Source organism: Megalops cyprinoides, chromosome 9 (genome assembly GCF_013368585.1).
Source record: "Megalops cyprinoides isolate fMegCyp1 chromosome 9, fMegCyp1.pri, whole genome shotgun sequence".
NCBI lineage: Eukaryota > Metazoa > Chordata > Actinopteri > Elopiformes > Megalopidae > Megalops > Megalops cyprinoides.
The window spans coordinates 20143627-20169196 of NC_050591.1; the positions used below are offsets into that span (position 1 = coordinate 20143627).

Genomic DNA, 25570 nt, shown 5'->3' on the forward strand with positions numbered 1-25570 from the left:
GAATGGGCACAAATTCCCACAGAAACACTCCAAAATCTTGTGGAAAGCCTTCCAAGAAGAGTGGAAGCTGTTATAGCTGCAAAAAGGGGACCGACTCTATATTAAAGTATATGTATTTGAATACAATGTCATTACAATGTAATGGTCAGGTGTCCAAATACTTTTGTCCATATAGTGTATGTTTATCTTTATGTGTATATGAGCAGTATAGTGATGTAAATGCAGATTAATATAAATTGAATTACTCATACACATGCATAGATTCATACCAGTGAGAATCAATTCACATTGTTTTATCTTTTTATATTGCAGTTTTTCAGACTCCCCTTTGCACACCTTTAAAATGTACTCATCTTCAGTATGTATTACTTCACTTGCATGTGTCAGTGGACTAACATAGTAACAGAAGCTCAACTTTGGTAATCGGGTCCAGAACTGGATCTCACCCACCCGGTTTTGTGGTTGTTCTGTTGTGGTTTGAATGCTGTTGTCTTAAGAAAGTGTAGCACTGAGGTAATCCCTGAAATTCAAATTATATTCAATATTTTATATCCTCTTGTTTCATTTTACTTTTTTACTTTTTCGGGGATACTGGACGTTTATTTATTTGTTTGCTTTGTTTTATTGTTTCTCGCTTTAATTTTCCTGTGAGAGTTTGTTATGCAACATGACAAAGGAAAATGACAGTTGCCACACACAGCAAGGAAAAGAGAGTTGAAGGTAAAGTCAAAGACAAACCCAGTTTCCAATTGGCATTACATAAGAGTGGTTCAGAATTCCTGCTGATTTCTGCTCATATGGGATGTGGCGGGGGCTATTTTTAAAATTCTGAGATATAACTGGCCTTAAACGGTTTCATCCTGGTGGAGTCATGAAAATTTCCAGGGTGAGAATGACAGTGTTACCAGGTGTAAAGAAAAAGACAGGTTTGTGGTGGATTAGGATTGCGTGGGAACAGGTTCGTCACCCTTTGAGTGGCCTTGAGCTTTCGGGAGGTGAACAGTCCCTCCCCTCAGCTCCTCTGGGACACTGCAAGGCCCTCTGTGGTTTGGCCTTGCTCAGGCCTCAGCAGATTTGCGCCTGTCGGGAAGTGAGTGATTCATGGCTCTATCCGTCAGCTCTGACAGCTTCTCTGGTTCGGAGATAGTCTTTATCCCCCTCCTATTGCTCCTGCCAGAGCCATGCCTGATGGGTTCGGACATGACGCACTTTGCAGCAATGGGGTCAGTGTGGCTTGCTTTTTCTTCCCTTCGCTCTCTCTCTCTCCTCCCTCTCCATCTTTATCTCTCTCCCTCTTTTCCCTTTCATCATTCCCTTTCATATTTAATTCACAGGTGTGGGTATAAACACTGTCAGATAAAAGTATTATTCTCACTGTACTGTAGCTGAAGGTCATCTGTGAGATTGTTATAGCATTGCCCTGTGTTGCAGGACTGGGATTGCCCTGTGTTGCAGGACTGGGACTACTACTAATGTCTGTTAGCGCTGTTCAACCGTGGGCCTTGACTGTTGCCCTAAAGAGAGAGTGTGAGTATGGTTTAAATGGACATTACATGCTGCCCTAATGTGTTTGAGTGTGGTTTAAATAGGCCATTGCTGGAGACCTAATACGTGTGAGCATGGTTTAAATATCTGAGGCCTGCTTGAAGCCTGCCTGCGATGTCATGATGTAGCACTAATACCACAGGAGCGACGGTTCAGTGCATAGAACCTGGGTGACAGCTGCCTTTGATGTTGCCATTCCAGCAACATTCCCCAGGCTCACGGCCTGGCTGCCTCTGACGTTGTTACAATATTTCCCTAATATTGTAACAGTGTTGTTTAGGGAGCGGGACCTTGGATACTGCTGCCTGTCATCTTGCAGCAGCTGTACATTACATGTATTCTGCACATCTTAGCACCGTGTTTCCCAACCCTGCTCCTGGAGGCACACTGTCCTGCATATCTTCTATGTATCCTTCCTGCTTGACTAAATCAGGTGTGCTCAGCTAATCAAAAGTGCCACTGATGAGTTCAGTCAGGTAGGTAGAGCAGGGATAGATAGAAGATATGCAGGACGGTGTGCCTTCAGGAGCAGGGTTGGGAAACGCTGCCTTAGCATATCCTGAAAAGGTGCATTTGTACTCTAATACAGCCCTGTGGAGTTTGTGCGTGTGTGTGTGTGCGTGCGTGCGTGTGTGCGTGTATGTGTGTGTGAGTGTGTTTGTGTGTGTCTGTAAGAGTGTATGTGTGTGTATTGCTGCAGTACCATGTGTTGTGTGGGTGAGAGCACATGGAGCCTGAGGTTGTAGTTTGTCTCCCTCCCTCTCCCTGTAGAACAGAAGAGTTTCCACTTTAAACAGAATATTAGAGTGACTCAATCAGAGGCCACTTTGATCGCAGGACGATAACATGAGGTTTGGTTTCTTTTTTTTTCAATTTTATTTCCCACTCCCCCTCCCCCTCCGGTCGATGACAATTTTGTATCTGCGTCTCCCATGCTGCAGGAGTGGTCGAAGTGGAGTTTAATCTGTTGGGATGTGCCCCTGGGCAGGGTAACCTCACACAGAGGAGGAGCTGCCCTGAAGGAGTGGCAGCAGTTGCAGCCTCACTGGGCTTTGGGCAGCCCAACACTGTAAGCCCACCAGCTTTCTGCTTGAAAAGAGAGAAAGATGAACCAGCTTGGACCAGCTTCGTACAGGGTGCTGCAAATCCACAGATTGACACACCATTTCCCAGGGTGCTTTGCGTCTGTAGTAGGTCCTCCAGTGGAGGTGGACTGCTGCTCTCTGAACTGTTCAGGCAAGGAGTTTGTGTGTGTGTGTGTGTGTGTGTGTGTGTGTGTGTGTGTGTGTGTGTGTGTGTGTGTGTGAAGGAATAAGATAACAGTAGAGGATATAAGTAGTAAGAGGTAGAAAAGCTCTCATATCTGTTCTATTATAACTTCACCATCATCTCACTATTTTTCACTCTCCCTCTTTTCCTCTTCCTCTCTCTCCCTCTGTCTTCTGTCCTAGTGGTACTAGATCACCTCCAGTGTCTGAACCCCTCCATTCATTACTGCCCCACATCAGATGACAGGTATGCACTGGGACAGGACTTGGGGGCCTTACAACAAGATGACATGCCCCCACCAGCCCAGGTGCAACGCCAGGAGATTAACAGGCTGGGCCCACTTTGACCAGAGACCAGTCTTAATTAATGCCATGAAATAGTAGTAGTAATTCGTTAATGAGTGACACTGATTAATTGCTGGCGGTCAAAGTACGTCACCCTCCTAGCCTTTGCCTTGGCTATTGAGACTTGTGTAGGACCAATGATCTTGTATTTTTTTTGGGCAGGTGGGTGGGTGGGTGGGTCATCAGTTTTTCTGATGCAAGAGTTAATTTCATTACTCCCCTCAGTTATGCTGTCTTGGTAGGGATGTGAACCCTACTTTCTCTCTTAAATCTGGCATATTGTGGGGAACAGTGGTGATTCTTGGCTTATACTGGCCTACGTTTCCACATTATCAGAAGAAACTTATCTGACTCAAGATGAGAACTGATAACCGATAAAAGCCTGTGTTCTGCTGCCATGCATGCCCTCTCAGATTCTCTAAACCATTCCCTTAATTTAATGAGAGCTGGGACTCTCTGAGCTCTCTTCACAAAACAGGAACTGGAATGACTTAATTAAACAGGATGCTTCCCAACCCAATCCTGTTTTTTCCAAATGAATTCTCATGCCCAGATTAAAAAAGAAATGTATGTGAAATGATGATGAATGCACTTTAGGATGTTTAGGGGGTAAATATGCATATATTAATTGAAGAAATATGAGCTACGTTCATACTTTACACCAGTTAAAATCAATTTGTTTTGTTCGTCTTTTAATAGGGTTAGTCAAAATTTTGTTGAACAATGTAGAATTCTGCCTGTCACTGTTTCCTGGACCCACAGCTGAGTTCTGATGTTTTTAATCCGGGCTGAATGTCATGTCACATGTTGTGGAATGAGATGCGAGATATAGAAGGTAGGAGAGTACTTATGGTGACCTTCAATGTCCATGAGATGTAATTGTGATGCAAACATAAATCCTGCTATGGTTACGAACAAACATTCGGAAAGCAAGCGCAAGCATTCTTCAGACAATGATACATTTACTTTCTGCCTCCTTGTAAGTACTTTATGAAGATTATCATGATTGCATTTGGAGTTCGTAGAGTGTGATGGCATTGCTGTATTGGCTTTGTTGGTTATTACAACAGCTATAACTGTTATTAGTAATATTTCAGCATGTGGTACAGCTTCTATGACAACAAAGGAAAAATATAATTAATCATCTCTTTTATAGAGTCATTTAAGATAGTGTGGGTAGGTGTGATTTGCATTGCTGTTGATTTTGTCGTATTTTTCCCTCCAGCATTGCCAGATAAGAAATGATGATTAATGGCTAAAAAAGCAGCAAGGTTGAAAACGCGTTGTGAAACATATGGTCCAGCCCAAGCATACAGTACGGTCCAAGCATACAGTACGGTCCAAACATATGGTATGGTCCAAACATACGGTACAGTCCAGGACTGTGGCCCGCTTGCATGCTGAGCACATGTCCACTCGATTCCAGTTGGAATGTCACTGAGGGCCTTCTCACCATCAGAGTGGATTTTGAATGGTCTATCTACAGGCACAGGGAGTGATACCAGACCTGCCATGGTAGGTTGTTGGCTACAAGTAAGCTTTACTGTCCCAAGATCTGGCCATCTGTTGAATGAACAGGATTTGGGTACAACAAAGAAAAAAGAAAAAGAAAAGAAAGGAACTGTATATATTCATTACCATTATTAATAAGGACATATGGATATAGAAAGACTGTGATGCTAATCAGCACAATTAACCGAAGGTAAAAGAGGCACTAGAAAATCTATGAGGAGAGTAGAGGATTCACTATGAAATGATTTTAAGGTTGGTCAGATCATGGCACTTTGTTTGGGATGCTGAGCTCGGCACCTGGAGGAGATTCCACTTTTCCGAATCCTCTGTTTCCATGGCAATGAGCGGATTGGACTGCAAGCCCGTGAGCTTGCTCAAGGTGGGATAGCGGGGGCAGTGCCAACCATGATTGCTCTAAGCCAAGCAAAAGAAACTTTTTCATTTTCATAGTTGCACTGTGTCTGATATAAATATTATTACATGAGACTTAGAACATGAAGGAAAACCAGGGAAACGTTATCATGTGACAAAACAGAAAACCAAACTAAAGCATAATTCTTAGCTATCTAAATGAATCTCTGTCTTCTTTTTCTTTTTATCTAAAATAACCTTTGGTTCAAATTCCAGAGTGTCCTGCTTCTATTTGACTTAAAATATGGAATGGTGTTAAGGTGTAAAACACCCAGAATGGTGTGAATGTTGTGAATGGGAATGAATCGATATTGTATTATGAAACAAACAAAAATATGTGTTCTGGCACATCCATTTAGAGGCTGACCCAGGAGTAAACTGAATTGATATAATTCAATGACCATATGACTTGCTCAGCATCACTTTGAGGTTGAGTGAAATGTATGTGGTGAAAATTGTGTTCTGAACTTGAGCATCTGTTCAGTTTAATTCATCCGCCCCTTAAACTGAAACCCTGCCATTTGTCTTGACAGTGTGATGACAACATATGTCTTTTTCAAAACAATCTACATGCCATTGGGCCCAGTCAAAAACTATGGCACAGCACAGACTGGGTTGAGATGAACTCGGTGTCTAGCAGGTGATAAAAATTAACAGACATACACAAACAAATTAAGTGATTTTTTTTTCCTATAGTTTTATGAATTATGAAAAAAAAACAAATACACAAATGGTTCTGATTGTATTATATTTCTATACTGCATCATTTAAAAATAAGAAGCAGTTGTGATCAGGTCAATTCATAAATTACAGTTATTCATGTTTATTTATTTAAGAGGATAATTTTATTCATTTTTTCTGCTAGTAAGAAAAAAGGACATGCACATCTAAAAATGTTCATTTTTATTTTCAGGGGATGGAAAAAGGATTATCTGACACTTAAGCAAAATATACAGTCTTGTGCCTGGGCATGTACAAGCAGAATTTTTATTTACATAAAGTAATGGAGTCAGAGTAATGGAGATAATTAGCTGTCATTGCACAATTGAACTTTCAAACAAAGCCAAAAACTTATAGTGTCTTTTTTTCAGGTGAGGGTGGAATGTCTAAAAAGAGACGCAATCAACAACTAAAACAATAAAACAAAATCCAATGTTCGAATGTTATTTCTGCTACTCTCTTTGTGGAATCAAATTTACATTCCCCTTTCCCTTACTACATATATACTTATACCTTCGTTCTCCAGGTCTAGACAGAATGCCTTTCTTGCCACAGCCCCCACCTCCAATCATTAGTCATTTGCACGAGGGTTATTGCTCAAGACAGAATCCATTAAGAAGAGCTCCGCTCACAGCAGATCCTGGTCCCTGCAAAGTAATCAGCATATTTTAACATATTCACACTTGGCAGTGAGATTCTCAGCATGGCTGTTAAGATACATGTGTTTATTGTGTCTCAGAAACAAGTCCAGATGGAAGGCACAATACTATATGTCAGACAAGTGATCCAATACATACAGGTTCCAGTCAAATGCCTAAGAAAAATACATTGCATTTGACAACATTGATCCAGAATTGTGTTAAGATCTTAATATATGATTAAATAAATCATCTCAGCATTGTAAACATGTCTTCTGCAGATTGCTGCTGCTGTTGTTCTGTCATGGTTCTTGGAAACATAGAAGCGCAGGCCGGTCTTTTCACTTTCCGTCTTGTAAGTTAATCACTTACAATTCCTTCATGAATCAGCGGCAACAGAAGGCCAATGAATAACTTCAGGAAACCTGGAGGTGGACCTGAAGTTGTCTGAAGGTTTGTATCTCACTGGCACTTATGCAATAGCCTGATAAAGACCTTCTGCCTTGCACACCATGCCCAACTGACTGCTCTCCTAGGGTTTATTCATTTATTTCCTTTCTTTCTCCAGAACCCCTAGGTAGCCTGTTGAAAGATCATGAACTGGGCAGCTCTTAAAGATTGACCAAGGGTAACACAAGTGAGAGTGAAAGCCTTGCCTTATGAGATTTCAAATGAAAGATCTGCCATGAAAAGCACCATATTTTGCTGTCAAGAAACATTTGTATTGCCACACCGTCTCCCCCAATCTCAGAGCAATCTCTCTCTGCAGCTAAAGCTCAGTGTTTTGGCAGTGCCTTGCCTCCGGTCAGATTAAATGCCCAGATGGATGTCCACCCACTTGCTGCATTTCGGCCACAGGCAACAGTTTTGCCTGTTCCCTCCTTTTTTCCTCTCCTGCCTGTTGCCCTCAGTCAGGTCAAGCCCAGTCCCTGTTCCTCGCTCAAAACATTTGGTTACAATCCAAAATTAATTTTAGAGATTGAAAACTGGTAATCCAGTGCTGCAAATGGATTCCTTCAGACTGGAGTCGATGGTTGTACACTGTTCATTTAGACAATTCTGCTGTGTCTCATAAATAAGTGCATTTCAGAGAGAATATATAGCAAAGTGATTGACTGTGTCGTTGTGAAGATGGACTAGTCTGTGTATTTATACGATACAGATATGTGCCAGGTGTACGTGAGTGTTGAGATATAGGGAGAGATGCCACACTTTTAGGACTATTATAACTAATACTAGATGAATGTATAAGAGGTATGTAAAATATTTGTATGTCATATTTGTATGTTTGTATGTCGCAATCTCTTCTCTCATATGCCTTTTTTTCCCCAATGTCACAACTTCTCATTAAAAGACTATTATCTCTACAGTGTTGGGAAACAATTTTTAGAATAGGGGGTTATTCAGGGTTTCAACAAGGTGTGGGCCAGAAGCTGAGTCATGACTTACATCAACTAGGAGACATCTGTAGCTAGTTAAAACATAAACTGCTTTACTCCACTACTGCCAGCACACAGACTTGCATAAGGATTTATATGGGAGTTGTCATGCAACTGTGTGGCCAATTTATCTCTCACGTTTTATTCTCCCTAGATTTTACAATCTGGTCATAAACACACAAACACATACACATGCACACGCACACACACACACACACAGATATATGCAATTTCCGAGCTTCGATATAAAAAGCAGAAGTCTTCAGGTGTATATTGACCTTGGATGAAAAGTTTTTCAGCCGACGGAACAGAAAGTGGTGCAGAAAGGTAAGACGCCTGTCCTCGTACAATTCAATAAATGCAGCGACATTTTTATTAAGCTACATTTTAATTGAATAAATTTGGTGACAGAGACTTACTGTACATACCTTACATCTGACTTTTCTTTCCATGCATTTGTTCAGAAAGTATACTGAGTACTAGGATAAAATCAAACCTTTGACCTCACCTGTTAATGATATAATGCAAATCCTTCACATACAGGGTCAGGGTCTGCATAAACATTTTCTTTGAAAAAAAGTGTTTGGAAAAAAAAAGTATCACTGCTGTTCTCAGATTGTTTGCAGCGGGTGCACATAGATTTTGTTTCATTTACTCAAATTATATCCCCACCAAGACAGTAAGTAAAATTCACAGCACATTAAAACTAATAATGGATACTACAAATATTCATAAGAAACAATGCCAGTAAATTGCACTTGGAGTTTGAACTACTGTGGCTTATTTTGATGTGTGATTATATCTATCTATCTCTACAGTTTTTTTTTCTGTATGCATGTCACCTGCTCACATTTTGCTGCAGATCTGAAGAAATGGGACATTTCTGTGGCAGGTTCTTAATATATTTAAAGTAGAACTGTCAGTTCTTTTGTAGTTGACAGGTGTTTCAGCAAATTTTCGCTTCAACAGCTCCACCTAGAAAACCTGACATAAAAAAGAACTGTGAAGAACACAATTGTATTCTACTCAGTTTGATAGAGGACTAGAAACTAAAAATTTTTATTATTATTTTTAGTAGTAGTAATGTATTTACTTATTTATTCATTACAAGACTGCAACATTTAACTCACACAACAGAAGCCACAAACCAATACAATACAATTGCAAATGCAATACAATTGCATTTATTTGACAATTTCATCTATTTGTTCCAATGTTTTCAGTTATTGACAGATTGCTTTCGTAGATTAGATCTACAACTAATCTGACCTGTCATCAAGGTAAAAAGTTATTGAGCAATGGTTAGCTGACTCTTCAGACTTTCTCACAATGTTTTTATGACATTGTGATAATGCTGCTAGAAAACTCTGGTTTACCTTAATGAATGCCTTCATGGTGATGAGTTAGACAGGGTGTCAGTTTACAGTGGGTGATATATTAAAAAGTGCTTCCACTCTGCCTAAAGCGGTTATTTTATTATGACCGAGCTGATGGTTTAGCCTGCTGTTGTCAGTGTCCTCCATTGCTCTTCACACAACATTAAGCTGTTGGCCGTGCTTCACAGACACTTCACCTTTATTTGAGGAGAGAGAGGAATTCAGCACCCAGAGAAGGACCTAATGGACGGAGCTACGTGCCTGCTTGTTTATAATGATGACAGGATGTAGTTCCGTACAGGAAAAAATGGGACGAACATTCATGATCTCTTTCACCCGCTCTCTCTTGCAGTGGCTAGAAATGGAAACGATCTGGGAGCTCAGTTGTCCAACAGTAGCCTTAACTGAATCAACAAAGCAAATGACTTGACTGAGATACAGATCAAATCAAGCAAGTTACAAGCAAGAGCACTTCCTCACCTGTCTTGATGTTCTGATGTCACATCAGTATAAAAAATTCCATAGATTTGCTATATTTTGTATGCCTAGTAATTATGCCATCCAATTTGTATAAATTAAAGTAGAGGAAAAATATCCTCAAACTATCCTCAAATATCACCAAACACACCTACACCTCTCGGTTCAGACAAAGCTGAAAGAAACTGGTGAAAAACAAGCTTAGGTAACAGGTAGTTGGCTCAAGCATGTTGGTAGGCTTGCTTAAGCAGTGAAGCATAGCATTCCTTAATCTCATAGGATGGGGAACTCATATTGATAATCATCATTCTTATAGATTGGAGACGAGAGTTAAGCAGCTGTGGTGTAGAGAACAGTGGTAATACATTGAAAACAGATAAAATGTTTTCAGGAAAAATATTGTTCTATACTGGAAACTTGCAACAAAAGAAGAAATAAAAAATATAGGGATCCTATCCAAAACTAGAAAATAAATGCAAGCAATTTGGGCCTCATACACCAATCTGGCAACCCTTCTCTCCCCTGTTTTCCCGCTCTGTTTGTGTCTGTCTTTCCCGCTCCTTCTCTTTCCAGACCTTTGGCCGTCTTCCTGGTGACCTTGTGATTCACATCAGTCTTTCTGGCGTTAAAGTGGGTGGCTGAATATCGGATATTTTGGTTTTATTCTCTTAGCTGGAGCGATGGTGTGATTGATGACTCTTCTGAGCCTCAGTGAAGTAAATAAGTGATTCTGAAGCGTCATCTTTAACAGTGCCTTTAATATTTCCTCAGTTTTGTGTGTTAAGAAAAAATATTAATTGAAGATGGATTGGCCAGAGAATGGAAAGTGAGACAGTGTTCACGTCACTGACCTCTGTGGTTGTGCTAGATGAGTCAAGGCCATATCATGCTGATCTGTCTTCTGGGATTATGAAATCCACGACTGGAGAGAACATGCAAGAATTATTATCATTACTATTTTTTATTATTTATTTTGTTTCATCTTTTTAAAAAACATTATTATTTATTATTTTTTGGGGGAAGAGGGATTTATATAAAGATGTTTGTTGATTTTTCTCTGCCAACATTGATGGTTCAGACAGAGATCCAGATATTTTCTCATATTCTGCTCACTCTGTGTATGTTGACTTGATTCATTGGTCTGCTGTGGAGGAGGCAGCCTGATCCTTCTGGTTTTTCAGTTCCATCCCGTGCCCCTCAGCCTAATCCATTCGACTGGATTTTCTTAAACACAATAAGGGGTTAATCTGTGCAACTGTCAAATGCATTTTGGCTCTGAATGTGTATGACTTTTGGCCAGCGGTGAAATTCCTGCTCTGAGATGTATGCGCTATGGTTCATGGTTATATGTTATATATTATATATATATATATATATATATATATATATATATATATATGCATATATATGCATAACTCTATATATAACATGCATCTATGCTGCATGTGCTGTTAACAGATGGGGAAGCGGAAGTTCTCTGGGTTGGAAGTCACCTTAATAGTGATGTTCCTGCTGGTTACCGTGGTTGCAGTAGTCCTGGTGGTGCTGATGGCCACAGGGGAGCCAGCTGTCATCCAAGACGGTGAGTGACAGGAGGTGGGGCACCCAGGGGGTGGGGTTTTACAGACAGCCTGGGGACCCTTAGCAAGATGGGAGGGTGATGTAGTAGACAGGAGATTTAGGGGATATGAGCAGATTAAATTATAAGCGCAGGATGAACATGTTATGACAGCTGCATTTCTAATCTTCAGTTGGTGCTGTAATAGTAGTTGTCTTTTAGTGTATATATGTGTGTGTGTATACTATAGGTTCTTGGGGGGGGGGGGGGGGGGAAATTAGGTATAGAGCCATCCAGTCATCACTAAGATTTACTATCTGTAGAATAAACAGACTGTTTTTAATCTGTCAACATGTTTTGCATATATCATGCAAACAGGGTGGCACATGCTCATTGGCTGGTTGCTTGGTGTATTTGACAGGGGCTTCAGACAAGTTTGTTCCACAATGTCCGAACATTCCACTGTCAGAGAGGGTTGACTGTTTTCCAGATGCTGGAGCATCCCAGGTCAGTTAATGTGATGAGTCTTGAGGTTGTGTGATGAGACTGTATACTGTGCATCCCTGCAAGGGCAGTATTATCAAACATATTCATTACGTCTGGTGCTATATTGAAAAATACCTAATAAACCCCATTCAGATGCAGTGCTAAGTCATTCAGATGTAGTTATTTTTAATCTATTTTTAAGCCCAGTTATCAAAGCCTATTCAAGTACCCTATGTCCTAGAGAAGTCCATTGATGTGCAACACTTTGATGAGAGTCATTTTTTTAAAGATATACATCACTGAGATATTGATAACATATTCAACCTATATGCATGCAAGTGGATATTATAGATTGGTGTAGGGGAGGAACCAGCCACTGAATTTCACTGCTGGGCTGATGAAAAATCCAAACACCTGATTTTGTCTCTGTCTATTCTGTCTCTTCCCAGAGCTCATGCCTCAATCGAGGATGCTGCTGGCAGCCTTTAGATGAGACCAATGTGCCATGGTGCTTCTTCGCCACCAACCACGGATACCAAGTTGTGAGTGAACAAAGCTCTGCCGATGGAGGTAAATCCTCTCTCTCACTCCCTCCGTCTCATTCTCTGCTGGCATATTTGTGGTCAAATGTCCCTTCTGCAGCCAGCAAAATGCAGCACAAGTCAGACAAAAAAGCAGTCAGCTTGATAAAGTTGGTACTGTGCCACAGCTCTGGATATCACCTATTTAGTGTTATTAAACTACCAGTATGGTATGAGTATAGAGTATTCCCCAATTCTCAATATATTCAGCAGGGGACATTTTCTGTGGAATACCCTTTATTCCCCTCCTTCCTCTCTTTATCTCTCCTCCTTTCTCTTTCTCCCTGTCTCTCTTCAGTTATATCAATACATTCTCTCTCAACTTAGATCAATAGATATAAAATACATTGGATGTCCATTGACCAGTGGGCTCACTTGTAGTCTCTTTTCATTTTGAAGACATACACGCCCAGCTGAAAAGAATGCCTTCTCCCTCCCTCTTTGGGGCGGATATTGAGGAGCTCTCCTTTCATGCTGATATGCAAACAGTGAACCGGCTCCAATTCAAGGTTTGGTCAAGGAAGAACTGCTTTCCTCATGATTCAAACCTGTTCACAATAAGGCCAAAGAGAAAAAAAAAAACCCTCAACCCTGAATGCTTCTCTATGTCCACTCTCTCAGATCACAGATGCCCACAAATCCAGATTCGAAGTGCCCCATGAGCATGTGAGAGCACCTAGCAGCCCCCCTAATGGCGCTCTCAGCTATAAGGTCGAGCTGGTCAGGAATCCCTTCGGCCTGAGGGTGCGCAGGGCTTCCTCCAACAGAGTTCTGTAAGTCTCTTTTTCCGTCTCTCCCCCTTCAGCCTCACCGTGACTTCCATCATCTTTGGTTTGGCACCCCCTCATAATTACGGTGGAGGCACAGATGTTCACCATCCAACTCCTGAAGCAGTAATCCATTGCAGAAACCCAGCAAATGTCCATTTTTTCTTCAATATGAGAAGTAACTTTGTTATGTTAGTAAAAGTCTGTAGGATGACTCCTGGCCTTCTGTGGTTGGGGCAAACACTTCTCCCACAGGGCCATTTCACTTTTTTTGTCTCCCATGAGGTAAGGAAGATAATCAGGAAATTTGATACTGTCATATCAAATTGGATCCCTCGAGAGCTTTTAATTTACTGCTAAGGGATCTTATTATTATGCACCCTTTGAAAGAAAAGTATTTATTTCCGTGTTCTCTGTCAGTCACTGAAAGAGAGCGAGAGACAACATAATTACGGTTGTGTCACTTCAGGGACTGTTCAGCAGATTTGTGTCATTAGAGGAATCAATTACTTCTCAAACGAACTGGAGAATGCACTCTCCTCCACAATTAAAGCATTATTATTAAAAGAGAAAAAAAGATAACAACCCTTTCATTAATTCTGTTTTTGCTGCTAATGTTTCAATTTGAAGTAGTTTTGAATGGAGAACTGCTCTTTTAGTGTGGTCTCATGGTATAAACTAAACATGGGTCAAAGTTTCCACGCTATTGCCAAAGTTGGAAATGTACCACTCCTCTCTATCACGCCACAACATCTCATGCAGTACATCACACTCAGCCTTTTACAATCACCTTACTGATATCTTGATGAGTGGTAACAGATTTACAGAAAAAAAGTAATCTAAATAACTGATGATATGGTCCAATTTATTGTACATTACCAATCAATATTTACAACTTAAGCAGACGTATTACAGAGGCTGTTGTTATTATTGTCATTATTATCTTGTGAAGATAATATTTGATGTATTTCCACGAAGCAATCTTTTTAATTTTAAGGTTTTATGGTTTTATGTGAGCTGTGGCTGAGTTCTGGATTGTTCTATCCAATTCTTCAGGATACTCAAGCCTGGCTGCTGTAATCTGCCTAGAGTTATGGAAACTAGCTTTAATTGTGTTAACTACTTTTTAGTTCATTAAATCTATTGGAGTGCACAGAAGTCATTGCTCAGAGCTAATAGACTGTCATCTCATTGTGTCTGGATACTGCATCTGGATATACAAGCTTGCCAAAATAATAGTTTCAGTCATTTTTGATGTTTTCTTTATATCCACAGCAAAACTGTTGCTGGGAATTTACTTTCACCTTGCCACCATTAGTGGGTCTTTATCCTTTGTGTTTTTAAACATTCATGGTCTGTCAACCAGGTCATCATAAACAGGGACGTTTTATTCAAGGCAGTCACTGAAATTTCTCCCCTCCCCCTGTCACACTCAGGTTTGACACCACCATGGGCCCGCTGGTTTTTGCTGATCAGTACCTCCAGCTGTCTGCCAAGCTCCCTTCACACAACATCTATGGGCTGGGAGAGCATGTCCACAAGAACTTCCGCCATGACACTAACTGGAGGACCTGGCCCATTTTCACCCGGGATGCCTTCCCCAATGGAGTGAGTGTCCCGCTCTTTTCCCCCCTCACCCATCAGACAAGCCAAACAAAAATATACACCAAAACCACACACAGACACACACACACATACACACACTGTCAAAACTGCACTTGACAATGTTTTACACAGGTATTCCGTAAATGTATTTGTTACCCATGACAATCCTTACATGTTTGGCTGAACAGAGTGATAGTGTATGTGACGTGTTTCCAGTCATGGATGCTCCCATGTATCCTGCACAGTGGATGTAAATGCAAGGCAATTGAATGACTGTAAGAAGGTTAAAAGGATAAGTCTGTTCTTTTCTTCAAATTGTCTCTGTCCCCTCCAGGGAACCCACAATCTGTATGGACACTATACTTTCTTCCTTTGCCTGGAGGATGAGAGTGGAAAATCATTTGGTGTTTTCCTCATGAACAGCAACGCCATGGGTAACTGAGGCTAAACAAGTTGGAACTGCTTCTTTTCATGTTATCATATACACAAACCCACTGTGAGTTAAAATTCACATTGGCAAAGCTTTAATTTGACACCGCCCGAGCTCTGTAAATGGGTGGCTTTTCAGGAAATGTTAGCTTGTCTGTTACAAAAATTGGCTCTGACATTTTAAAGAGAATGCTCTTTTCTGTATAATTTGACTTTTTAAAGAATGTGCTTTGCCGTGGGGGGAAGTAACGGCCTTTACACCATTGCATAATGCTGTGTCTCCTGACAGGATTCCATTTCTGTTTTGTGTTTTGTCGCGTTTCGTTGTTTTAACGTTGTTAAAACTGCTCACTGGGGTTTTGCTCTGATCAACACAGAGGTGACGATCCAGCCAGCCCCGGCAGTCACCTACCGAACCATTGGAGGTGTTCTGGACTTCTACATTCTCCTTGCAGACACTCCCGAAGGTGTGGTCCAAGAGTACCTGGAGGTGAGAGGCCTCGGATCAATACTATGAAAGCCAGACTTTATTTAATTGATTTCCCTGTGTGTATTACAGCAGTTCTCCCATAGTCATCAAGAATATCCTACTCTAACTGGCTGGAAAAGGCTTGTTTGTGGATAATCAAACAATTGTCTTTCCATCACTTACAGTTTCATTAGCAAGTGATTGCTAGGGGTATATTGTCAAGCAAAATGCTTCAGCATAATTGAATTTTAATCCATACAGTACATTCAAATTTGTTAATTTCACGTGCTAATCTAAATGGGTTAAACCAAAGCAAAATGGGTCATAACAAGCAGTATGTCATCACATAACACATCCCTTAAATTCCAAAAATGAGTCTAATTCTTCAATTGGATACATGTCACGCTGCATATGCGAATTTAAGACAAGTGCCTGATACTGGCACTATTCCAGTGTTATATGCAGCATCTGACTCAGTAGTTTGTGGGCAGGACTATGGATCTTTACTTTATTAGGCAAGCAGGCACCAGTAGAATATGTGAGCAAATAGTATGGCCAAGTGAACAAAAGTTTGTATGGGAAAAAAGAGACCACACCCAAACAGAAGTCGATCCACCACTTGGTGCTGTAATAACAATAACTACACTGAGTACAGATTAAATGCCACAATACTACCATCACTACTACTAAAAACAATAATGATAACTGTAACAATAAAAATAAAATCAACAGCTAGTTTTACCAACAACAAAGTGCAATAATATCCAACAGTAACATACAGAAAATGAGGCACTGAGTCTTATAACTAAGTAGGGGAGCCAAGATGCAGAATGAAGAGGCAGATCGCAGAGCGCCTTTTTTGTGAAATTGTAATGAGGCAATGTGGGGTTGTTTAATATTGCCTGACAGTAAAGTATCATCTGAGAGGCTCCCACATGACTGCTCTGACCCATCGTCTATGTCTCCCAGCTGATTGGAAGACCTGTAATCCCACCGTACTGGTCCCTGGGCTTCCAGCTTTCACGGTGGGACTATGGAAGCTTGGATGAGGTCAAAAGGACAGTGGAGAGGAACCGTAACATTGGGCTACCTTATGTAAGTACCTGGCCCTCGTTATTTCTGTGCTACATGACTTGCATAACATTGTGTGTGTGCCTGTGTATATATGTGTCGGTGTGGGTGAAATACAATGCATGTTGAATCTATTCCACAGCCTTTTGGATGGTTCACAACATAAACAACACACACACTCATTTCAAGTATTAAGGTGTCTTTCTTCTCATCCATACCTTTTGAGAAACCACTTTTATTAAAGAAATAAAGATACATCATTGGGGCTGGGCTGGGGATTTGGGCCAATCCACTCACTTCACTTTACAGACTTAGTGTGGAAAGCTGCTTTATATCATGGGAAAACCTCAAAACTGTTACTGGCCTGCTACACATTACAAATATCAAAAGAGCACCATCGCACATGATTATCCCAGGCAAAGTCTTCCAATATGTAATAACACACTCACAAACTCACTCAGTCACTCACTCACTCATTCAATCATGCACTCTCTCTGGAATTGGATAAAGTCCATAGCTAAAAATATCACAGTGACTGAGGGGCTCCATCACTGTAGTATGGGTGTGTGTACAGGAGTCCATATGTCTGTGCATGTTTGTGTTTCACTTGAAATGTTATGCTTTTATGAACTTGATTAAGAAAGTATTATGCAGTTGTATGTTGTAGTGTCTAAGCTGTAAATTGTAGCATGTAGCCAAATTAACACAGTTGCAGTTGATTATAAAACAAAGTCCTTGTGAAATAAAAAAAGCACACCGCCGCAAATAAAATCTCCACATTCGGCAAGGAACATTGAATCATGTATTTAGGTGTGAATGCTGATCAAATAAGAGAGAGGGCATAATTACACTCCACTGATTCATTTCAAACTGATTATCATTAGCTAGAAACTGGCAGGAAGACGATACCATCTGGAGAGCAGCAAGGTGGGACATTTCCAATTAATGAGTTCAGCCCAAAATGGATATGTAGTAACATAAAAATTCCAAAACCATATTTTAAAATTGGTAAAGTGGCATGAACAAAGTTAAACATCTTCGCATCAAAGACTGAGAGCTGCTTTTTGAAGAGGATACAAATAATAAACATTGCTGTTTTTTTCTCCTATTTGTTGTAGGACATCCAGTACACAGACATCGACTACATGGAGGACAAAAAAGACTTTACGTATGATGCGGTGAAATTTGCAGATCTTCCTCAGTTTGCGGATTACTTACATGAGAAGGGACAAAAATATATACTCATACTGGTAAGTGATTTTTATCATCCTGAATCTATACAGTACTCTACATGTTTGAGCAGGAGACATTGTTACCATCACAGTAAAAATATTGTGGCTTATTTCTCATGCCAGCATATTTTAAAGAGAATGAGAGATAGACATTGATAGTATGTATTGGTAAAGGAGGGGGGGGGGGGGGGGCAGAGAGAGAGAGATAGCCTGAGACACAATAAGGAAAACACCTGAGAACAAAGTTATCGTTGCCATTATTATCATTATTGCCGTTAGTATTACTGTAATTGTTGTTAGTTTTTCTCCGTCCTGTTATCGATTATGTTTTCATCCATTGTATGCGTTGCGAATTCATACAATAATGAGTTTGTCGCACCAATAAGGGTCATTTAACTTTGTGTGTGTGTGTGTGTGTGTGTGTGTGTGTGTGCGTGTGTGCGTGTGTGTGTGTGTGTGTGTGTGTGCGCGCGCATGTGAGAGAAGGCATAAATTTTCACTCACGCCAGTGTGTCTGCCTCAGGACCCAGCCATTGCCACCAGTCGCAGGGTGAATGGGCCGTACGCCTCCTATGACCGCGGCACTCAGAAGAACGCCTGGGTCACAGAGGCTGATGGGAAAACACATTTGCTGGGAGAGGTAAATGGGGCAAATGGCATCTCGGGGAAGGGGAACGGTAAGGCTGAAAAAAATCCCTGCTCTCTGCAAAAGTAGAGGGGGGAGGTATGAGTGAACAACTCCTCAAAGAGAGATAAACTGCCTGAGTGGGGGGCTGTAATGCAAAACATATGTATCAATTGAGATTCATTTTCAAAATCATTATTAATTAGTAGTTAAGTAATATCGAAAACTGGCTGCTGGTCATGAAAAATTCCTGTTTTATCATGCTGAGATTTAAAGGAGTTGATCCCTCCACTCCCCTACAGGGAAACACAAAGTTAACTATAAATGAGCTATAAATGAGCAAAAACAACAACAGTAAAAGAGGAGTGGGGGGGTCAAGTTTTTTTCTTTCATCTTTATCTCAGCAGGAAGTCATACACATACCAGACCGTGTTGCACTCACATGCACAAAGCAGCTCAGCCGTTCTGTAGTCTGCCCATTCAGACCCTCTGGAATGAGTGCAAACTAAGTATTAGCTTCTTCCAGCCTGTCATAAGGCCCCTCTGTGTGAGAGGTTAGATAAGAAGCACCACATGGGTTATAGATCAGGATTGATTACTCCCTCAGTTGGGAGTCCTGTGGCTTTGATAGTATGTTTATTGTTTTATTTCATTCTCATGTAATTCATTAATTTTGCATCGGGCTTTTATCTCATGCTGTTTTGCTTCTAGAAGCAATAATAAAAGTAGAAAGACTATAAAGTAAGGGTGTAAGAAACTGATTTTTATGAACACTGTGCTCAGAGGTCCTAAATCTGGGAGAAACTATGTGAGCCTTGAATTTAATTTGTGCTGTGTCACCTAATGAGGTTATTCAGAGTTCATAACCCAACATCACTTACATCAAACACATCGGCACGTGTGCAGGACAGAGATTTTTCCTCTGGTGAATTACAGTAGTGGCTGCATTCTGGAGGTTCAGATGTTACAGGCTGGAAAACTGACACAAAGATTGTTAACAGTTTCTCCATTGTTTGAACTTGAAAATTTTAATTGGAATGCAGCAAATAAGGGTTAACCAATAATGTCTTCAAATATGTCAGGGTTTCAGCACCTTGGAGCCTAGTTAAGATAAACAGTTGTGCTACTGGACATGTTAAACCAATTCCTTTCACTTGGAAAAATTAACACATTTGTGATAGAAGAATTTGATCCCCAAAGTTGATCCCCCAAAATTGGAATTTAGCCTCCATGCATACTATCTCTCCTGGAATCATGTCACTTCCTTCTAAGACTCTAAATTCAAAGGCCATGTTCACCTGTTCCCATTGAATAAGATACATTGCATGGCAAGGTCCCTGCTACTCATAAATTATAAGGTAATGAAAGTATCTATCTGGCACAGGAAAGTCAACAAAACAGCCCAATTTATGAAGGTGTGTCTAAACACAGCCAGTTTGTTGGGTCAGATCTTATCCTGATTTTAGCATTAAGCAGCTTAACATACAAGTGTTATCATCCCAATCCATCAGATGAATTATGCATGCATCTCGGAATGAAAACGGGGGCCGTGGTTAATGAAGAGTTTGGTATCCCTCGATTGTGGAGTGAGCCCAGAATCTCCTGTGTCAGAGTAGACACTCCAATGCCACTATCACAGAATGGACTCAATTTGTTGAGGGCTTGTGCATTTCAGCTGATAACACTAAATGAAAACAAAGAGATGAATATGTAACTATTCGGTTACTGAGAGGTCTGTTTGTGTACACTGTATATTTGTGGATTTGTTAGCATTCATGACATTGAAATTGAAAGTGAAAGAGAATAGTTATTCAATGTTCCACCAACTTTACCTGGGCAAAGGCGAGAGAGAGAGAGAGAGAGAGAGAGAGAGAGAGAGAGAGAGAGAGAGAGAGAGAGAGGAGAGAGGAGCAGACAATCAAATAATCCCAACTTTGTAAGGTGGAAGCATCATGATTGTGCTGAAATGGTACCCCTGTTAGAACCTATCAATCTGCTCCTTTGAGAAGTGGCATTTTTATATGAAGTGTGCGTGCATGTGTGAGTGGCTGAGTGTGCACTGCTTTAAAGCATGCAGACAGAAATCTGCAGAGTTGATAGATATAAGATGTTATTTTATGACAGGGCGTGGAGCAACTTTCACCCAGAGCGTTAAACTGTTATGAGCAACTTGTTGCGCAAGGTCGACCTATCCTGCAACTCACTCTAGAAATAATGACTGCTGTAGCCCTCATGGGATTACAAACTCCTCCAAAATAGCATGGGAATCTAGTTTTTTTGTTTTGTTTTCATCAATTTTTTTATGCAGTGCTATTCCTTTCAGACCTAATTACATTATCATTTTTTCTGCTCCTCCTCCTCTCTTGTAACCTTTATTTTTTGTGTGTAATGCTCCTGCAGGTCTGGCCAGGGCAGACAGTGTTTCCCGACTACACAAACCCCGCCTGCATCGAGTGGTGGGTGGATGAGATTGAGAGGTTCTATAAGGAAGTGAAGCATGACGCGCTCTGGATTGTACGTTCCCTACATCTCTGTGAAGGCTGGTCTGAGAAGGGCTCAGTTTGATTGTATTATTAGCCACTGTTGGCATTCTGTCTTTCTTTAAAACATACATGCCCCTGCTATATCCAGTTTTACTGAACGACTATATAGAAGTAAATCTAAATATAGACAAACAGATAGACAGTGCACCCTGTATTTGTATATGAACATTTGACTTTCCTTGCTCACCATACATGGTGGTTCGGGAGTGCTCTTGTGCAGGTGAATGAATGAGTGAATGAACTGATAAATGAAGAAACTTTCATTAGAACATCTTTTTTTCTCCAAAGGATATGAATGAGGTAGCAAACTTCTTGAAAGGCTCCACAAAAGGCTGTGCCGCCAACAACCTGAATTACCCTCCTTTTACTCCAAGTGAGTTTACTTAACTACAGCCTGAAATAGTACCATTTCTGTACTATGAGTCAGTTTACAAAACTATTCACTAAATTATTACACTTCCTTTACTCTGGGTAAGTTTTCTAAAAAACTGGTAGAATTACCCTTCCCTTACTCTGACCAAGCTGAGTAAATTACTGGCTGAACTACTCTCCATCACTGCCAGTATGCTTATAAAACTTAAGAGCAGAGTGCATGAGTGCAGCCAGAGTCTGTTCTGCCCCACTGCCTCCTGCTTGTCTGCCTCTGAGCAAATCTGCCCCACTCTTCAGGTGTCCTGGATGGTGTAATGTACAGCAAGACTCTCTGCATGGATGCCAAACAAACTTGGGGAAACCACTATGATGTTCACAGCCTCTATGGGTACTCCATGGTCCTGGCCACTGAGGTGTAAGTTCACATTCAAGCTGAAGCAGACACCCAGGTGTTTAATTTGTGCAATACAGTTGGCTGTTGAGAAAGGAATTCAATGTTTGTGATTTTGAAAAACAAAGAACAAATCTAATGAAGTGCTCTGAGCTAATGAAGAGTCAGACCACCTCCACATAAGGGAGACAAGCTTTTTTTTTATCTGCATGAAGCTTGTTCACTTGTCCGGGCACTTTTATTCACTCTCTCTCCTCTTGCCCCATTTCTTCTCTTGTGTTGACCCTCTCGGCATCCCCCCTGTCTGTGGCTGTCCCTGGCTGGGACCCCAGGGCTCTGAAACGAGTGTTTGGCAACAACAGGACACTGATGCTCACCAGGTCCTCCTTCCCTGGGGTGGGCAAGTACTCAGGCCACTGGCTGGGTGACAACGCTGCCAACTGGAACGATATCAAGTGGGCCATTCCAGGAATGCTGGAGTTCAGCCTCTTTGGGGTCCCCTATGTGAGTAGGGCAGAGTGGTATTGTGCGCAGGACATCAGTCTTACAACAAGCAGGTCACTGGTTTGAATCTTAAGTGCTACCCTGCAGTTACATTCTAGAGCACACTCATTAAACTGAATTGCTTCAGTAAATGTTTGCCTGTGTATAATGAATATGTTACACCAAAAAAAAAGATGATACATGTAATCTTCCTTTGGTAGGGGATATTGCTAAACAGGCAGGAAATGCAATACGATGCGTTCTGTGGGAATGGGGTGTGCCTGGTCCAGTTCTGGTCCCGGCAGGCCTAGAGGAAAGGAAAGCCCAGATCAGGATGAGCATTTGAAACAGCTGACATGTGGAACAGTGTGGGATTCCAGTCTCTGCGATACCCTTGGAAACGTATGCATAGTTACGTTGTGAGCATTGTCTTCTTGACCCGTCTTTGTATGTGCATCTACAGATTGGTGCCGACATCTGTGGCTTTTTTGATGACGCAACGGAGGAGCTCTGTAGACGTTGGATGCAAGTTGGGGCATTTTACCCCTTTAGCCGAAATCACAATGCACAGCATTATAAAGTAAGTTTTTATCTAATCATTTGTTCTGTTGTTGTCATTAAATTAGTGCTGGGAAGCGATAAGTCATTCATTAGTGGACATTAGTGGAATACAATTTCCTCATGTATTTTTCAGACAAGAAACAATGATGAATTGACATCACTATTGTTCTTGATATGAGATGAATGGTCCTTGACCTTTTCTGTCCACTAATCACCTAATTCAATTTTAGGCCCAAGGCAAAGCTCCTCTGCCTCAAAACAGAAACACCCATCAATAAGCGCAAAGCCGTTCACAGTGACCTTTTGATTCTTATTCAACTGCCTCCTTCCGTCATATGCTTGATTTATGTTTGTTTCTTTACTCTGTCTCACTTTCAAAAGGTAATTTATCAGCATGAACAGTTTACAGTTGCTTCCAAGGCATCAAATTTGTTTTAGTTCAAAAAAAATATCCTTTTCGAGACTGAGTTTGGCATATTTTCTGAACTTTTCTCTGTTTTTTTTTATGGCAACATCTCCTTTCAGTCTGGGCACAGACTTGCTTTAGCTCTTAAGCAGACAGGTTTGGCTTTTTGGGTTTGGCCTTTCTCAGTGGCCAGCCTTCAGACAGGATGTTGTAATTTGCTTCTTGTGAATTGGTTCTAATGGCAGTTATGTGGCAGGGCTGACCTGAAGCTGGTTTGTTTTAGTTTGGGTTATTGTGATGAGGTCCAGATGGCTGAGCTTTTGAGTTCGGTGCACCTTACGAGGCAGTCTGCCGAATGGACTAGTTCCAAGATACAGATTGTTGTGCTTTTGATTCACTTGACAATTGGATATCTTTTTCTTTCAGTCCTGTGTGTGCATGTTAGCATTTGTGTGCACTTTGAATATGTTTTTGCAAAATTCAGCATGCTCTGTTTCAATTCGATGTTTTATCCATTTAGAAGTGCGCATCCCATACCTGTCTTGACTTGATGGTCATAATGGCATTCAAGAATTTCAGAGCCAGTCTTGACAACAAATATTTAATAACATCTACCTCCCTGTCTTTCTCCCTGTTAGCCACAGGATCCAGCCTACTTTGGTGCTGACTCATTGCTGGTGAAGACTTCCAAGCACTACCTGAACATCCGCTACACACTACTGCCTTACCTTTACACGCTATTCTACAAGGCCCATGTCCGCGGGGACACGGTGGTGCGGCCCATGATGCATGAGTGAGTTCCTGCTCCACTCTGTCCTGCCTTTCCCCATGTGGCCCGTGAAGTAGATAGTCACAGCTCCAGGGGCCAGCTACATTCTATAGCTTCATGTTCCTCATGGGAAATGTCTTATGGTCACCTGCATTGCTCAAAAAAATAGTGTTTGAAATGGAGATGACATTGGGTTGGTATTATTGTACTGTACTTTGAATTCTGCTCAGTTTCAAGTAGTCACACACAATGACCCTGTTTCTTCTCCTTAGATTTTACTCTGATAGCTCAACTTGGACGGTGGACCGACAGTTCCTTTGGGGCCCCTACCTCCTCATCACACCTGTCCTGGACCCTGTGAGTTCTGTCTACAGTATCATATTCATACACACACACACACACACACACACAGTTGTGTAAAAACATGTGCACGTGCACAAAGAAGTCTATTTGTCAGGATAATGTTCAGATGTAGTATTTCAACTTTATACCAACAAAGTAAAACAAAAGATATCGCTACCTACATGATGTTCCCTTACAGTGTTTCTCAGACATGGTTATGGAGACATTGTGTGTGCTGTTTTTTGTTCCATCTGATCTTTTTAATTATTAGGTTTTATTGAGCTGTTATTTGAATAATGATCTTAATGTGCCAAAACTAGATCTTACCACTTGACCCTGAAGGCAAACCCTGTGACCATGAATCAGTTTAACAAAAGTTGCATGTACAACACATAGGGGAATATGGATTTAATGGTTTATTTCTGCTGGTGACAATGTGCTTGTAGCACACTGTTCCACTTGGTTTGACTTGTTTCTCCGGTCAGTCCCTCTGGTGTTCCACTCTTCACCACATTTAAATAAACGGTTAATAAAGGGGAACAGGCACCAGGTGACAGAGAGATGGCGGAGCGAGACAGGTTTCCAATTTGGCAGCTGCTGCCGCTGGGCTGTCATTGTCCTTTTTGCGTTGTAATTTCAGCATTTAATTCCCTTTAATTAGGCCCATTTGCAATTCATACACAGCTCTGGCCATTGTCTGGTGGAGTTGAATTCTCCTAGCCTGTCGTTGGGATAATGGCGCAGGGCTGTGGGGGCGTGGCAGGTACCGGGGGGCTGTTTGATGTTCATCATCAGCATACAAAGGCTCCTCCAGTCTCTGGCCCTGGGGGACTCGGAGCTGTCCTCAGTGCTCATGTGCCGTTCGATAAAACAGTAGGCTGTTTAAACAGCAATGGTAAACTTGCGATGGAAATATCCAGCACTATTATTATAGAAAATGTTAATTTGTGACCCTGTTCAAGAACTGTAGGGGTGGATAAGGTGAAGTTTGCAATAATGTGATCTCAGCTGATGGGGAAATTTTTATGAATAAATTGTTTGAAATATAATGAATAGAGATGCGTCAGAATAAAATAGCTTATGCATTATCGGATTTTAAGGTGGATTCACAACTTTTCTGATTGTCCAAGAGCAGCTCCCTGCTCTTCA

The 25570-nt window shown here is 41.1% G+C and overlaps 1 protein-coding gene across 1 annotated transcript in view; it reads left to right on the forward strand.

Annotated features, from left to right (window-relative positions):
• The first annotated feature begins 11189 nt into the window (after positions 1-11189).
• si (sucrase-isomaltase (alpha-glucosidase)) overlaps positions 11190-25570 on the forward strand; it is a 42132-nt gene continuing 27751 nt past the window's right edge. Inside the window, exons 1-18 of the mRNA XM_036536427.1 lie at positions 11190-11313; positions 11720-11796; positions 12225-12345; positions 12756-12865; positions 12978-13129; positions 14560-14731; positions 15063-15162; positions 15535-15647; positions 16596-16721; positions 17816-17947; positions 18453-18569; positions 20955-21068; positions 21386-21470; positions 21767-21884; positions 22193-22364; positions 22807-22923; positions 23949-24103; positions 24352-24436. Of these exons, the coding sequence (XP_036392320.1) occupies positions 11190-11313; positions 11720-11796; positions 12225-12345; positions 12756-12865; positions 12978-13129; positions 14560-14731; positions 15063-15162; positions 15535-15647; positions 16596-16721; positions 17816-17947; positions 18453-18569; positions 20955-21068; positions 21386-21470; positions 21767-21884; positions 22193-22364; positions 22807-22923; positions 23949-24103; positions 24352-24436 (2190 nt within the window). The remainder of the gene's footprint in view (positions 11314-11719; positions 11797-12224; positions 12346-12755; positions 12866-12977; positions 13130-14559; positions 14732-15062; positions 15163-15534; positions 15648-16595; positions 16722-17815; positions 17948-18452; positions 18570-20954; positions 21069-21385; positions 21471-21766; positions 21885-22192; positions 22365-22806; positions 22924-23948; positions 24104-24351; positions 24437-25570) is intronic.